This window comes from Bos javanicus, chromosome 19, assembly GCF_032452875.1.
Source record: "Bos javanicus breed banteng chromosome 19, ARS-OSU_banteng_1.0, whole genome shotgun sequence".
In the NCBI taxonomy this organism is placed as follows: Eukaryota; Metazoa; Chordata; class Mammalia; order Artiodactyla; family Bovidae; genus Bos; species Bos javanicus.
In genome coordinates, this window is record NC_083886.1 from 46,185,049 (window position 1) to 46,200,012 (window position 14,964).

The following is a 14,964-nucleotide window of genomic DNA, read 5'->3' on the forward strand; positions in this document are numbered from 1 at the left end:
ACGAATAAGCTCTGAACTGTAGAAACTACCAGGGCCAAATAATTCCAGGGGCCGAAATGATGTGGCTGATGCGTCCGAGTTCTGTCAGATAGGTTTGGTTTGGCTGGGGCTAGGAATCAGGGCTCTGTCTTCTCGGCATCCCCTGTACCCCTTGTGTATTGCACAGGGGAGGGGTGTCTATCCTGCGGGGATGTTGTGTCAGGGGCGACTTCCCAGCAGTGTGGTGTAGACTCAGTGATTCAGCCCAGAGGCACTCACAGGGCTCTGTAAACACCGTGGGCCCGAGTTGGCAGCTGCAGTTAACTGGCCCCTGTCGGTGAAAGCCCAGGCTGGCAGGACCCAGAGAGAGCCCGGCGCCTGGACGCCATTGTCCACCTCAGGAATGGGCCTGGTAGATTGTCACTGCTGTTGACACAAAAGCTGCCTTGTTGCAACTCCTTATAAATCCATCCAGGTCTATGGGCCTGGGTCAGAGCCATGACAACACTCTATACCAGCTGGGAGGCAGGAAGCCAAGTTAGCCAAGATACATGTTTGTCATTTAGTAACTGAAGGGGGATTTAAAAGAAGGTCCAAGACACCAGCCACCTTGGCTCCCAGGATTGTTCTGAAGTTTGGCCACAAATTGGCCCTCAGTTAGGGGCCAAGGGTAGCCGGAGAGACGGTCTGCCATTGCCAAGGAGAGAGTGTTCTTTGGATGGAGGGCTCCTGGGGACAGGAGGAATTTGCTGAGGTCAGTTTTTGAGCTGAGCCCCTTCCCTCCCCAAGAAAGCCAACGATGAAACTCATGGCTGTGCTCTGCTTGCAGGAGAAGTTGTGAACACACATGGTCCTGTGGAGCCTGACAAAGACAACATCCGCCAGGAGCCCTACACGCTGCCCCAGGGCTTCACCTGGGACGCCTTGGACCTGGGGGACCGTGGTGTGGTGAGTAGGCCTGGGCTGACCACCAGCGTGGACAGGGCACCGCGTTCACCGAGAACGCAGCCAAGGTGGCTTCTCCTCGGGCCTTCCTCGAGGACTCTTCTAAGAAGAGCCGAGCCAAGCAGGGCTAGCAGATCCCTCCCATCTGTTGCCTCTGGGATCTGCCCACGACTCCGCCTGAATAGCACACAGCATCTCTGGCGCGTTGAGAGTTAACCCCTGCAGCTCGCTCCCCAAGGTGGATACCTCTTCTTCATGCTTTCATTTTCCCTGTTCGTCCGTTCATTCAGTCCCTTGTCTTCGCGATGGAGTGGTCTGTTACTTGGATGACATTCTTGGCCTGCCACACTTCCTGTGCTTAAGTCTGCCCCTCTACCCCTGGTGACTCAGTTTCCCTCTTAAGCACTAGATTGCTTGTTCCAGGAGTCCCTGCCCTGCCCGGATGAAAAGGATTTGTGAGATTAAATAGAGTTTTTGGTAGTTTGCCTTGTTCCCAACAGCTTGGAGCCCCAGGGTATTGGCCTTGGTTTCCATGCCTCCCCCCCCACTGCCCCCGCCTCTGGCAGAATACTTCTAAGGCGGCTGCTCTTCTCTCTGCAGCTGAAAGAACTCTACACTCTCCTGAATGAGAACTATGTGGAAGATGATGATAACATGTTCCGGTTTGATTATTCCCCAGAATTTCTTTTGTGGTGAGTTGTAAGGACTTCCCTACGGTTCTGAGGCCACAGAGCAGAAAAGCAAGGCGCCAGATTGCTCATCCCTCCTAAGTGCCAACCTTTTAATGGCAAATCAGTGTGTGGTTTTTGAGATTGCTTCCAGTGGAGCTCAGAATTGAAACTTTATTTAAGGCACAATGACTGGGTGAGAAATTCCTTTATGGAATTGGTACCCAGAAGAAAAAATCGTCTGTTGTATAATGACTTTAGGTGAGAAGGGAAGGAGGGATGAGACCTGCTAAGATTTAAAAGAATAGAGGGTCATTTTCAGTCTTATTTCCTGAGCATGTTTGGTTGTATAGAAATGGCCTTGCCTGGCTGAGCACTCCTTCCCCTTTCCGGCCTCATTTAATATCCAAGGAGGTAGGGCATGAGGCTGGCACAGAGGGGACCTGTCTGAAGGGGGAGGGAAAGGAAGACCGCCAGAGTGGAAGGCGGGGAGGAGATGGAGCCCAGAGCTCCAGAGGCTCCACAGCCGGCTCCTGACCACGGGACCCGCTGGATTTGGAGCCAAGGAGGCTGGGGCTGCAGCTCAGGCTCTCAGAGTCAGTGAGCACAAAGAAACTGGATCAGTATGAAATCTTCAGTGTGACAGCCCTGGGTTGGGTAAATAGGCCAAGTGGACTGAGCAGCAAGAAAGGGCTATGACTTGGTCCCATTGGTGTCCAGGAGGATTTGGCCTGAAAGTGGATTTCAGAGAATTGAGCTGTTCCCTCCCCAGGGAGATGGTAGCATGAGGTTAGAGCCAGACTCAGTGGTGGGCCCAGACAGTCTGCCCAGCCCGCTGGCAGGCAGCCCCGTGCCCACAGCTCCTGTCTCTCTTCCAGGGCTCTCCGGCCGCCTGGCTGGCTCCCCCAGTGGCACTGTGGGGTTCGAGTGGTCTCGAGTCGGAAACTAGTTGGGTTCATCAGCGCCATCCCGGCAAACATCCATATCTACGACACGTAAGCACCAGCGCCACCCCCGACCCGTGTCCCCACCGTGGAAAGTGAGGGGAAAACATATACATAGCTTCCATAGAAGCAGGAGGGAAGTTCCCCTGAAGGGAGGGAACTTGGGTTCCTAGGAATAGAAATTCATAATAGGAACTGCCCATCTTGCTCTGAATTGTTGCTGGAGCTCTTGTCTGTGACCTGGGCTGGAAGGGGTCCGCCCTGAGGGCTGACCCACTCCCTGACCAGCTTGTTGGCACTTATGCCAGTCACGCGTCGCCATGCTCGAGCCACTCAGAAGTGGGCTGGTGTGACTCATACCCACGGTCGCGGGGCCTTCCAGCTCTGCTCTTCGTTTCTTTGGAAATGTCAGAACCATTTATCTACCACAGCCTTCTGCGCTTGGGGGAGTCAGAACCCCTGAAATCGTAGGATAGTCCTTGACTTCTGTGGGGTTCCTGATGGCTGAAGATGGGGCTCGCTCAGCTTGCTCTGGGGGCTTCACCAGGAAGATGCCGGTGGTGCCTTAAATAAAGGAGTTTGCTTGAGTCCCTCTTTGGAAGTAGAGTCTGTGTTGAGGAGAGACCAGGTTCCTTGCCTAGTGCAGCAGAGCAGGGTGATGGGAGGGTGTTCCTAGCTGCTGAGCACAGGTGGGGCCAGAACACGAGTCTGTGCTGGGGGCCCCGCTCCCTACACGGGCCTCCCATGCTTTAAGGGATGGCCTCGCCTGGTAAAAGCCTCGACCCTGGGTTTTCTCTTGACTCTGCAGAGAGAAGAAGATGGTAGAGATCAACTTCCTGTGTGTCCACAAGAAGCTGCGCTCCAAGAGAGTGGCTCCAGTGCTGATCCGTGAGATAACCCGGCGGGTTCACCTGGAGGGCATCTTCCAAGCTGTTTACACTGCCGGGGTGGTGTTACCAAAGCCTGTCGGCACCTGCAGGTAAAACCTCTTCTTGGAGAGGTTCTCGAAATGGTGGTGTGCCCACTCTAGTTGGGGAGCTTGTGTCACCATGAGTCACAGCTCTGCCCCTCAGCTCAGTGCATGGCCGAGAGCATCCGCTGTTCTGGTGTCTGAAAAGGTGGGGGGTGGTGCCCACAGGAGCCGAGTAGGGCACACGGGGAGTGAAAGGGAGTCAGTAGGAACGACAGCCTGCACAGCGCATGCCCTGTCCAAAGGGGTCAGGCTTTCTTAGCTCCCTCTGATTCCTGCCATGTGGAAATGGCAGGGGGTCAGTCTGCTGGGGGTTTGTTTTAAAGGCTGAGCCCAAATCTGGTTCTTTATGGTAAATGTCCTATAGTTTTAAATGAGTGGCTCTGTTTTGTTCTGAATATTATGTGGGCCAAAGAGAGCATGTCTCATCTCTGTGAACCAAGCAAAACCTCTGTCTTTGAAAGTTCTTTGGAACAATTGAGTACTCTCTGCCTTAAGAGCTTCTAAAGTGAAAACATCAGTTAGGTGCCAAAGAGGAGGGAGGCAGAGGCCGGACGTTTGGAGAACCTCAGGTCTTTTCCACTGATTTGATTCCCCGAGTGAGGACTCCTGTCCCAAGACAACTGCTGGTACGGAGGAGGGGCTTGTGAACTTGAGGAAGAAATTATGGGAAGAACTGTGGCCGCTCTGCACTCACTGTGGGGTACGCTCTGCACTCACTGTGGGGTACGGAGCTCCTGGGTGGCCGGCTCAAGTGGGGCCTGATGGCTCTCTCATGCCACCTGCTGGCCATCTGGAGAGATCCTCTTAGTGCGACTTGCCACGGCCCTCTGAGGACAGGAGGTCTGTGTCCCCACAGGTACTGGCATCGGTCCCTAAATCCCCGGAAGCTGATTGAAGTGAAGTTCTCCCACTTGAGCAGAAACATGACCATGCAGCGCACCATGAAGCTGTACCGACTACCAGAGGCCAGTGGGGCCCCGGGGCCTGGGCAGGAGCGGGAGGGCGGCGGGGGGGGGGGGGGCGGCAGTGGAGGGAGGCCTGGAGACCGGGAGAGCCTGGTGGGGCCTGAGCCAGGGGCAGGGGGCTCTCTTACCAGAAAAGCAGCCCAGCCCATGGTTTCCGGATTCCTGGCCTTGCCCTTTCTCTCCTCCTCTTATCTGTAGCCTGGGTTTTATTTTAGTTGGACTTTCTGTTTTCCCAAGCCTGCACCTGGACTCGCTTCTCTGCCATCTGTTGGCAGACTCAGAGAGCGCCTATTTTGTAATCTCAGCCTGAGGGCAGCACAGTGGGGAGAGGAATCTGCTGTACTGCAGCCCATCCCAGGACCAGTGTAAACGAGCCATAGAGTATCTGTTGCTACTTCTGCTGAGTCGGGTAGAGGGTGGGTGACTGAGCCTGCGAGGGGAGCTGAGATTTCCAGGCTCAGTCCTCCTGCTCAGATTTTGCCGCTGAAGGACCAGGCAGCTTCGGTGAGCTGATTTTCAACTCTGGGCCTTGGTTTGCCTGGTTTGCCAGTGAGATGGATGCTCCTGGGTCTTACAGTCCTTTCTCTTCCCTCAGAGCCCTTCCAGGCAGGGTCAGCGCAGTCACTGGGTGCCGGCTGACCCGAGGGTCGACCCACCGCTGGGCCAGGGTCATCAGTGTCCAGTTTGGAGGGCCCGCCGCAGCACAGTTAGGCACTGCCCAGGAGACCAGACTAGGGAGCCACAATGAGTGTCCCCTCCTTTCTGTTCTCATGCTAGACTGGTCCCGCCTGCTAGGCAGACAGAGAGCATTCTTTTAAGTGGTGTTGCAGCTAGGAGAATGTCTCTGGATCTCCTTGCCTGTGGGAGAACCCCAGCAGGGCTGCTTTTTCAGTCCAGGATTTGAGGTGTCACTGTGGGTGGTGCCACGTAGAAATAAGGTCAGTGAGTGTTCCCTAGTGACATCAGGTTTAGCAAGGAATTTTGGCAGCTGGAGTTTGTGGAGCTGCAGTTTTAAAAGCAATTCCTGTTCACCTGAAACTAACACAACGGTGCTACTCAAGTATACTCCAGTGTAAACTTACAGATAAAGCAGGTCTTGCACTGGGAATCGGTTGTGTCAGGCAGTGACTGCGGTATATAAACCTGTCATTATTTAGTCACGAAGTTGTGTCCTGACTCTTTTCTGACTCCATGGGTGGTAGCGTGCCAGGCTCCTCTGTCCATGAGATTTCCCAGGCAAGAATATTGGAGTGGGTTGCCATTTTCTTTTCCAGGCCTCAGCATGGAACCCTGTCTCCTGCATTGGCAAGCAGATTCTTTACCACTGAGCCACCAGGGAAGCCCCATATAAACCTACTCCACCCCATTTGCAGATTTGGCTGACCTCACCTCAGACAGTAAAGAATATGCCTGCAATGCAGGAGACCCAGTTTCAATCCCTGGGTCGGGAAGATCCCCTGGAGAAAGGAATGGCTACCCACTTGAGTATTCTTGCCTGGAGGATGAGCAGAAGAGGCTGGCGGGCTACAGTACCTGGGGTCGCAAAAGAGTCAGGCACTATCGGGTGACTGACACTTTCATTTTTTTCACCTTTGTGTATTAAGCCCTTGGGGATGTTCCCTCAGCCACAGTATTTATTCCCGAGCATCACATGGCTTCTTTTCCACTTAAGCATTTTCTAAGGAGAAGCAGCTGTGGAGTGGGATTCTGGCAGGAGATTAAGTCCTGGGAATTTAATGCTTTTCTTCTGAATTTAACTGGCATCACTGTCCTGCCGGGGGTGCTGCTGGTCCAACGGTGTGCTAGTGGACATCCCTAAGTGGGCATCCAGGGTAGACTCTGCTGGGCCCCCAGGGTTCCACGGTGCCTGTGGCTGGGTGCCTGTGAAGTGCCCTAAGTCGGTAGGAGATGGAGCCGTGCAGAAAGAGACGAGCTGCAGTTGAGGGGGAGAGGATTGTGAGGCTCAAGGGTGGGGAGCTAAGAAAGCCTTTGGGAGGCCCAGGAACAGCCCTGGGCTGGACCCACTTCAGCACATCCATGCGTAGGCCAGGGCTTCTTCATCACGGCACCGTTGACACTTTGGGTCAGGTAGCTGTTGGTCAAGCAGACCATCCTGTATGCTGCAGAATGTTTACCAGCACCCTGGTTTCCCCATGCCAGTAGCCACCCTGCCCCTAATGTGACAACCCAAAAACATCTCCAGATATGGTCAGATGTCCCCTGGGAGGCAAAATCGCTTCTGTTGAGCGCTCCTGGGCCAGAAATACAGACGGTCACAGCTACAACAGCCACTGGTTCCGAGGGTGGCTGGTCTTGGGCCCTGTGCTGGGGCGTCTGGAGCAGGCAGGGCTGTGATGGGCTGTGTTTTCTTAGGAAGCCAGCCTGGGCCATGTGGATAAGAGATTGACGCAACAGCCTTAGCCAAGGATGGCAGCCTTAACCGGCAGGGAAAGGGCCAGATTCACCATGAGGGTGGGACTTGTGCTTGCGGATGTGGACAGGGGGTGAGAGGGGGCTACCTGAGATGATCGAGGAGGCTCTCTTGAGGGCCTGGGGGGGTAGACTCAGGGTCAGGGTAGGAAGGCAGACAGCATGAGCTTTTCGGTTCGTGGAGGACTTGAGAGGGAGCCAGGGCGCTCATGGTCAGCACATCTCATGCTCTCTGGTTTCTTTCTTCCAGACTCCCAAGACAGCTGGGCTGCGACCAATGGAGAAAAAGGACATTCCAGTAGTGCACCAGCTCCTCAGCCGGTACCTGAAGCAGTTCCACCTCACGCCTGTCATGAGCCAGGAGGAGGTGGAGCACTGGTTCTACCCCCAGGAGAATATCATTGACACTTTTGTGGTGGAGGTGAGCGGGGACGCGTGTTCTGGGCCTTGGCCCCGTGGACAGGGAGGCGTTCTCCCGCAGTGATGGGTATCCCCAGGCTCGGTAACCGAAGAGCAGTTGACCAGAGAGTTGGCACCCTAGCCTTCCTGGACCACCTGTGCTTGGGCTCCACTAAAGGCAGGAAGTTGTAGCTTGCATTTGCTAAAAAGAGCTCTTCTGGCCCTGGCGTGAGCCCTTCATCTCTCCCTCCCCGCTGCTGACCCTGAGCAGACAGAGCTGAGCCCCACTTGGTCAGGTGAGCTCTGCTGGGTCTGGAGCTGGCTGGACGTTTGTGGGGCCATGAGCTGTGAGAAGGCCCTGTTGCTGCAGGTGGGGGAGGAGTGTGGCAGAGTCAGTCCCCGGCCCAGCCTGGGTTTTCCTCCCAGCGCCGTCCTCGGGTTCCCTCTTGATGTGTTTTCTCCTCCCTGTGTATCCTGTTTCAGTTTCCACTCATTCATCTGGAGGGACAGAGCTGCCCGAGGGTGGCGGAGGGCAATGGGAACATTCTGTTCCCAGGCTGCGCGGCCCCGTGCCGGTGTGACCCTGCCTTCTTTATTGTCTTCCCATCAGAATGCAAATGGGGAGGTGACTGATTTCCTGAGCTTTTATACACTTCCGTCCACCATCATGAACCACCCGACCCACAAGAGTCTGAAGGCTGCTTACTCTTTCTACAATGTTCACACTCAGACCCCTCTCCTAGACCTCATGAGCGACGCCCTCGTTCTCGCCAAAATGGTGAGGAGCCAACCAGAGGGAAGGGGCAGTGGGGCAGTGCTGAGCACAGCTCTCAGGAGCTGCTCCTGGGCGGGGGGGCTTCAAGGCCTCGTCATCTTCCTGCTTCACTCTGGGAGCAGCCTAGCGGTTTCCAGCCCTCAGCTCAAAAACTAGGAGGGAGCAAGGAGTGTCCACACCAGGTGAAGGCATTGAACTCCTGATGTATTTCAGTGAGTTTTGTTCTCACGGGAGGTGCTGCCAAGGAGCCTGAATAGCCAGGCCTGCACGGGGAGGTGAGGGATTCTCCTTACGACCTCCCCAATGTGGGAATGGGAAGATTGGTGGTGTCTGTTGTGGTGAGTCATGAGCCGCTGACTGGTGGGGCATGGCGGGGAGGGGTCCAGGTTTCTCTCTCACCTGAGAGGTCACTGGGCAGCCCTAGCCCGTGGGGTCTACCTGCGCTCAGCCTGGTCCACTGTGCGCTGGCTGCCAGCCACCATCCAGTCCCTGATCAAGTCTGTCACAACCTCAGAGAAGCATGTCACATGTCATTAAGTCCCTCGGTGCGCCAAGGCCTGGGACTTGGGGCGACAGGGAGTTGGGGAGCAGTGAGGCTCAAGAGCAGAGGTGCTCTTGAGCACCTTCTCTTAGGAAAAGGTTCAGGCCTTGGTCTCCAGAGAGGACTGTGGAAGTTACCTGCATGTTTCAGGGAAGCATAGCAATGGGAGCGGCGGCCTGGACTCTGGGTGCACAAATGCGTCCTTGTGGGGACGCTGCGGAGAGGCCAGGTAAGGTGGCACTCAGCACGTCATGAGAACTGCTACCAGAGAGCAGGGCGCTAACGGGAGTCTGGATGTCCACAGAAGCAGCAGGCGCCTCTGAAGGCAGATCGCTGCCCTGGCCGCCTGCCCGTGGGGCGGTTCTGATACAACAGGAGAGAGAGGGCAGGAATGCGAGGCGGCGTCCACCCATCCTCACCTGTCCTTGTTTCTCCCTGCTGCCCCGCAGAAAGGGTTTGACGTGTTCAATGCACTGGATCTCATGGAGAACAAAACCTTCCTGGAGAAGCTCAAGTTCGGCATTGGGGATGGCAACCTACAGTATTACCTGTACAATTGGAAGTGCCCCAGCATGGGGGCAGAGAAGGTATGTACATTCTGGGCACCCTGGCAGCTGGGCCCACTCGGGGCTGGCCTGGGTCAGGTGTTGGTACCTGTAATAGAAGCAGGGCCTTGGGTCTGGGATCCAGCATCAGTCTGGGCCCTGGAAGAGTCCCCTCCCTCTGGTGGCCACACGAGCAGGGCCAGTGTTCCCCTGTGAGCAGCAGGTGTGAGGGGGGCAGAGGGCACAGGCCCCTGAGCCACACGGAAGTGGGAAGGTTGTCAGCCTCCTCCCACCAGGCGAGTGGCCTCGTCCAATGCGGCAGGGCTTTGGGACTGTCCCAGGACACTGGCCAGTCACATGCCCGTGGTCTGCCAGGAAGAGAGAGTCTGACTCAAGGGGCTGATGCCCTCGTCCCAGCATGGCCCTTCCTCCACCAGCTCCAGAGGGCAGCTCAGGGCCAGGGGAAGCCGACACTTATAGGGTACCTGGCAGATGAACTGGAGTGCGGCCTGGTGCCCAGTATTCCTCAGGGTGCTGCAGATAAAGGCTCTGATGTCTGAAGCATCAGGTAGAGGTTGAGTGAGAGCCCAGGACTCGCCGGAGCCTGCTCACTCCGCACAGTAGCGCCCTGCGGACTCTCACTGGGCCTTCAGGACTGCACGGGGAGTAGGGGAGTCCGGATAGCTGCCCCCTCAACTCTGCCTTTCCCCTCTTGGCTCTCCTAGGTTGGGCTGGTGTTACAGTAACCAGTTGCCAGTGAGATTCTGGATAAAGCCACTGAGAATTACCAGGAAATGGAGCCCCACCACTTGTTGGTCCAATTTTCACAAACGTGAGAATCCCTGGCAAGGGGAGCAGAACTGAACCGGCTTTACAGACCGCCGCTGAACTTGATGATTGTATTAATGGCGTAGGCTGCGAGATGCCATCTCTGGCCGTGTCTCTGGTCTCCCTGTTTTCCAGTTAATTGCATCGTCATGCAGCCGCGATCAAGGGAATGTAACTGCTGAAAACTAGCTCGTGATTGGCATATTATGGAGTTAACGGGTGAATAATAAAAGTATATATATATATTATATATATATATATATATATAAATATTTTAAATATCTTTCATGTTCCAAATGTACAAGGATGTTTGGTCTCTAATGAAAAACTGAATCCAGATCATTCCTCAAAATTCGACTCTAAGGCCAGTGCCCGACAGACACATATCGGTACAATTGAATTGTTTCCTTCTGAAAGCAGGCATGGACTTTTCTCAGGGGAGCAGGAGAAAGAGGATGTGGGAGGCTTACCCAGTTCCCCTTCTGAGTCAGCTGGGTTTGATTGGCTTGGCAATGGCAGCGTCGGGTGGAGGGGCTGTGCAGGGCTTTGGGGAGGGCTCAGCGCTCTCTGGGAAGAGCAGGTGGAGGCCTGGCTGGGGCAGACCTGACTCTGAGGCGCTCCTGCAGGGGCTGTACCTTTTTTGCATCCTGAACCTGCGCAGCAGGGATGACCTGTGAAAGTGCGTTTCATGAATCCAGTTCCCTCTTCTAGTCCTCTTGGCCTGCTCCCTGTAGGAAGTCATCCTGCCAACAACTGACTTTTACATCCAGGCTCTCTAGCCAACTGTTGCCAATCTTATATGACAGGGATAAGTCCTGTGAGATTGTTTTTCCACTGCCTGGGGTGACTGGCAGTATGAAGGAGACCTTTGACCTCCTTGTATAGCACCTGGGACCTTGTGGAGACTATGTCAGTGCAGGCCCTGCCTAGCTCATCTTAGAGCAAAGAACCAGGACCTGATGCCCCCAGGATTGGTTGGGCAAGGATGGTGTGGGGCTGATACCCAGACCTCAGCCTCCAGCCCTGGGCCGGTGCCTTCCAGCCCATTAGCCGTCTCTGCTCCTTTCCAAGACATACAGCCTGCAGGTCACGGCAGGAAGTGGTGATGAGATGCCAGTCTGCACTTGGCAACAGAAATGATTTCCTGTTGCCATTGTCAGAGTCTGATTTCCACTGATGATGTGTTGTGGATTTTTGCGGTGGTAATGGTGACTGATGCTGCCTATGGCCCTCCAAATAATGGAGGTTCCAGTCACATGACTGTCACGTAGGCATTCCTCAGTTTCGCTCAGCCAAGTGGTTTGGGGAGGGTTGGGCTATGAATTGTCAGCAGCAGCAACTCATATCCAGACTTGTATGTAACTTTTGCTCTAGGACGAGGTCAGTGGGTGGATGGTGTGACGTGTGAGGTAGGGGGTTTCCTGGCTGCTTTTACCTCTACTTGTAGAGGGAAGGAAGTCTTGCCGGCAGGCCAGGCTCAGCCCAGCTGTGGGAACTGAAATCGTGTTCCATGGGCCAGGAGGGCTGTGTTGCAGGCTGTGGGCTCTGGTGAGGTTTGCCAGAGACTGATTGTGCAGAGTCCCCAGAGCTGGAGGGGATCATGTGCTTAGTTGGGATGGGGCCGTGCTGCCCCTGCCCAAGCAGGGCTGCTGGCCAGGCTTTCTGCAGACGGAACCCCCAACTCCATTGATCACACTTTCATCAGAGGCCTCTAGGGGGCCTCCTTTCTCCCCGTCGTCCCTGTGCTACAAACTGTAGGCCCCCATCGTGGCTGACCTTTGACTCCTTGACTCCAAGATACCCAGACCAAAGAAGCTGCTGTTCTCAGCAAGATGTGCACTGCATTCCACAGACGGCGGAGTCGGAGAGGCAGGGGCTTGCCCACACAGCCTCACAGACATCAGACACATGGCATCCCATGGCCCAGAGCAGCCCACCCTGTGCGTGCTTCTAAAGATGTCAGAGAACAAAGTTCCCGACTCTCCCACCTCAGGCAGGACTGGAACTTGGACAGGCTCCCTGTCACAGGCTTGCTCAGCTCTGGGCCAGGTCCCGGCCTGAGCTGCCTCTGAAATTTGGGGTGCCTGACGGCCCCAGGAGTGAGCTTTGCCTTGGTGACTAAAGTCATGGGATGGAAACTGTGAGGCCCATGCCTGCTCTGGAAGAAAGCGATTGCCTGGGGAGGTCCCAGTGTCTCCCTGCAGTCACTCCTTGGACTCTGCTGTCGCCCTCTGTAGGGACCCTGCCCTGCCTTCAGCACCACCCACAGGTCTGCAGGAGTGGGGTTGTGGCTGCTCTTAGTCTTCTTTTTGCCCAAGCACTCCCTGGGTTCTTCACTCGACCCGTTCCAGGACTTCTGGGCAGAGAGAACCATTGCCTGGGGTTTGGGGCCTTGCAGGATGGTGGAGCCGTGACTGGCTTAAACCAAACAAGGCGAAGAGCCCAGGGCCTCCAAGCTCATCAGCTGGGACTTGCCTCAGGCCGCCGCTCACAGTGGGCCTCCCGGGTGTGGGTGTGGCTTCGCCCTCTGCCTCCAGTGCTGGGCTTTCAGACTCCATGTTCCTGATGTTTACCTCCAGCCTTTGGAATGACCCTGCAGCACACTCCCACGGCCTCCTGTCTCTGTATGGAGAGAGCTGGGGAGAAAGGAGGTCTCGGTTCTGGATTGAGGTCTGCACAGGGCTGGTGTCCCCACGCACGCCTGCTTCCGAAGATGCTGCTGTCTCGTTTGAAGGCCGGCCTACATCAAGCCACCGCAACACCTAGGTTTATGGAAAATTTCAGGCCTTGCCTGCAACTCCATTCTGACTGCCGTCACCCACTTGCTGACTCACTTGAAGCCTAGGGTGGGTGTCCCAGTGCTCTTGAATTCTTTGCCCAAAGATGACCAGCATTTAACCAACTGAAGGGATGGCCCAAAGGCCTGGATAGCTTCACAGCTTCAGCCCTGGAGAGGGTGGCTGCTGGGCCAGGGGACGGGGCGGGGCGTATCTCTGGCCAGGGCCTTTCCACCCCGGGCTCCCTTCTTCAGGCCTGGCCGCCTGCCCTGGAACCAGAGGAGACGCAGAGCTTCGGGTTATTACTGTCAGGGGAAGGCAGGCCTGCAAACAGACTGTCCCTGGGGAGGCTGTGGGGGAAGATTTCATTCAGATCAGTTCAAAAATACTGATTGACTGCCAACCAGGCGCCCGCATCCAGGAACGGGAAAGGGGAGGCTTCACCTTTGTGTCTTGGCTTTGCTCCGGGCTGTGGGAGGGGCATCCATTTCCGGGATGGGGGAAGAAATACCAAATGCATTGTTGTTCTGCTTGGTACATCTCACTTGTTTCTAATAAAGGAAGCAGCTGAACACAGCCTTCTGCCCTCTTGGTATTCCTCTGGTCAGCAGGTGGCAGGGGAACCCCAGAGCCCCCAATCTGGGCCAGAGCCCTCTCGCCCTGCAAGGAGGGCCCTCATGACCAGAGACGCTTCTGAATACTTTCCTTTGGCAAGACTACCCTTTGAGGGCCAGCTTGGCTCTTTTCCCCCTAACCTCTCCCACCCGCCAGCAAGGAGCCAGTACTGACTCGGGTTTAGTTTGTGTAAGAGGAGCAGCCAGGCTCTAGGCCAGCACTCAGGACCTTGGCAGAGCCGCCCCCTCAGTCCAGGTCGGCGTGGCTCCTCTGACAGAGGGTGCGGGCACCACCCCTCCCACTGTCCAGATGCCACCCCTCCCTTTGCAGGGCAGGAGCCAGGTGGTTCTTTTGAGCCACCTGGGGTGTTTTAATTATTATTTTCTTGACACACAGCATGTGGGATCTTAGTTCCCAGACTAGGGATCGAACCCAAACCCCCTGCATTGGAAACGCAGAGTCCTAACCACTGTACCGCCAAGGAAGTCCCCTCCAGGGGTGCTTAACAATGCAAGCTGTTAGGTCCCACTGAACCCAGAAAATTTCCCAGGAAGGGTCTTGAGGAACCATGTCTGAACTCCTCCCCACCCCAACCCCTGTTCTGTTCCTGTGGACCTTTTCATCCATGTACCCCTCCACGGCTGGTGCCTCCAAGTCCCTTTCCAGGGAACCTGGGCCCTGAGCAGCAGCCTGAGAGGTCCTGCCCCTGGGATCATCCCTGAAGCCTTTTCCCTGACCCTTCCAGACCTAGTTTAGGTCTCTCCCCACCCAGGAGCAGCTCACTCCAGGCTTTCAGGGCTGGGGGGAAAAAAAAAAAAACATAGCCCTGTGGGTGGTCTCCACCCAGCGGTCTTCAGAATTACCAGCTGTGTTTCTTTGCCTTCACCTGCCATAATCAGTTCCTGTCGACTTTGTTGCCTTAAAGATTCTTCCCAGCTTTGGGGCTCTTCTAGCCAGAAACCCTCTTGCTGCATCAAACCAGAGATGAGAGGCAGGATTGGGGCCTCAGTCTGGTGGCCAGGGTTCACCTGACACAGGACCCCTGGCCCAGACCCCGACCAGACCTGGCCCTGTGGGGGCAGGACAACGCTTAGTTGCTCTCCATACCCTCACACTGGACCTGGGGCCTCACCTGCCCCCTCTGTGGGGCTGCAGGGTGGCCGCCCGGCTCTTCTGACAGCCCTGAGACTGTGCATCCAGACTACCTGGCCCGTTCCTTCATGGTTCCTGGATGGGGGGTGGGCATCTGGGTCGCTTGAGTCTAGTTGTCTTCTTTCAGATGCACAGATTCATCAGAACCAAATGCCCTCCTCAGTGTAAACAGAGCAGGGTGAGGCCATCACTTTCTGCATCAGGTCCTGGGATGGCAGGAAGGTGGAGACAGCCCAGCCCTGGGTTCTATGGGGCAGCTTCCAGCAGCAGCCCAGCCCCAGGCCACCCTCCGGGAAATGGGCACCAAGCTCTGTGCTTGTTCAGTGTTGGTCTTGCTGCTTCAAGGAACCCCAGATGCCAGGGCTCCACGCTTAATCCCAGAAAGTCACTCTCTGATGGATTTCCTCCAGATTCTGTCATCTGCAGTC

At 55.7% G+C, this 14,964-nt stretch overlaps 1 protein-coding gene across 1 annotated transcript in view; it reads left to right on the top strand.

Annotated features, from left to right (window-relative positions):
• NMT1 (N-myristoyltransferase 1) overlaps nucleotides 1-13,345 on the top strand; it is a 34,215-nt gene extending 20,870 nt beyond the window's left edge. Inside the window, exons 4-12 of the mRNA XM_061392137.1 lie at nucleotides 809-927; nucleotides 1,525-1,616; nucleotides 2,471-2,587; nucleotides 3,345-3,515; nucleotides 4,366-4,474; nucleotides 7,155-7,325; nucleotides 7,914-8,081; nucleotides 9,069-9,206; nucleotides 9,890-13,345. Coding sequence (XP_061248121.1) covers nucleotides 809-927; nucleotides 1,525-1,616; nucleotides 2,471-2,587; nucleotides 3,345-3,515; nucleotides 4,366-4,474; nucleotides 7,155-7,325; nucleotides 7,914-8,081; nucleotides 9,069-9,206; nucleotides 9,890-9,910 — 1,106 coding nt within the window. The 3' untranslated portion in view covers nucleotides 9,911-13,345. The remainder of the gene's footprint in view (nucleotides 1-808; nucleotides 928-1,524; nucleotides 1,617-2,470; nucleotides 2,588-3,344; nucleotides 3,516-4,365; nucleotides 4,475-7,154; nucleotides 7,326-7,913; nucleotides 8,082-9,068; nucleotides 9,207-9,889) is intronic.
• Nucleotides 13,346-14,964: the final 1,619 nt, after the last annotated feature.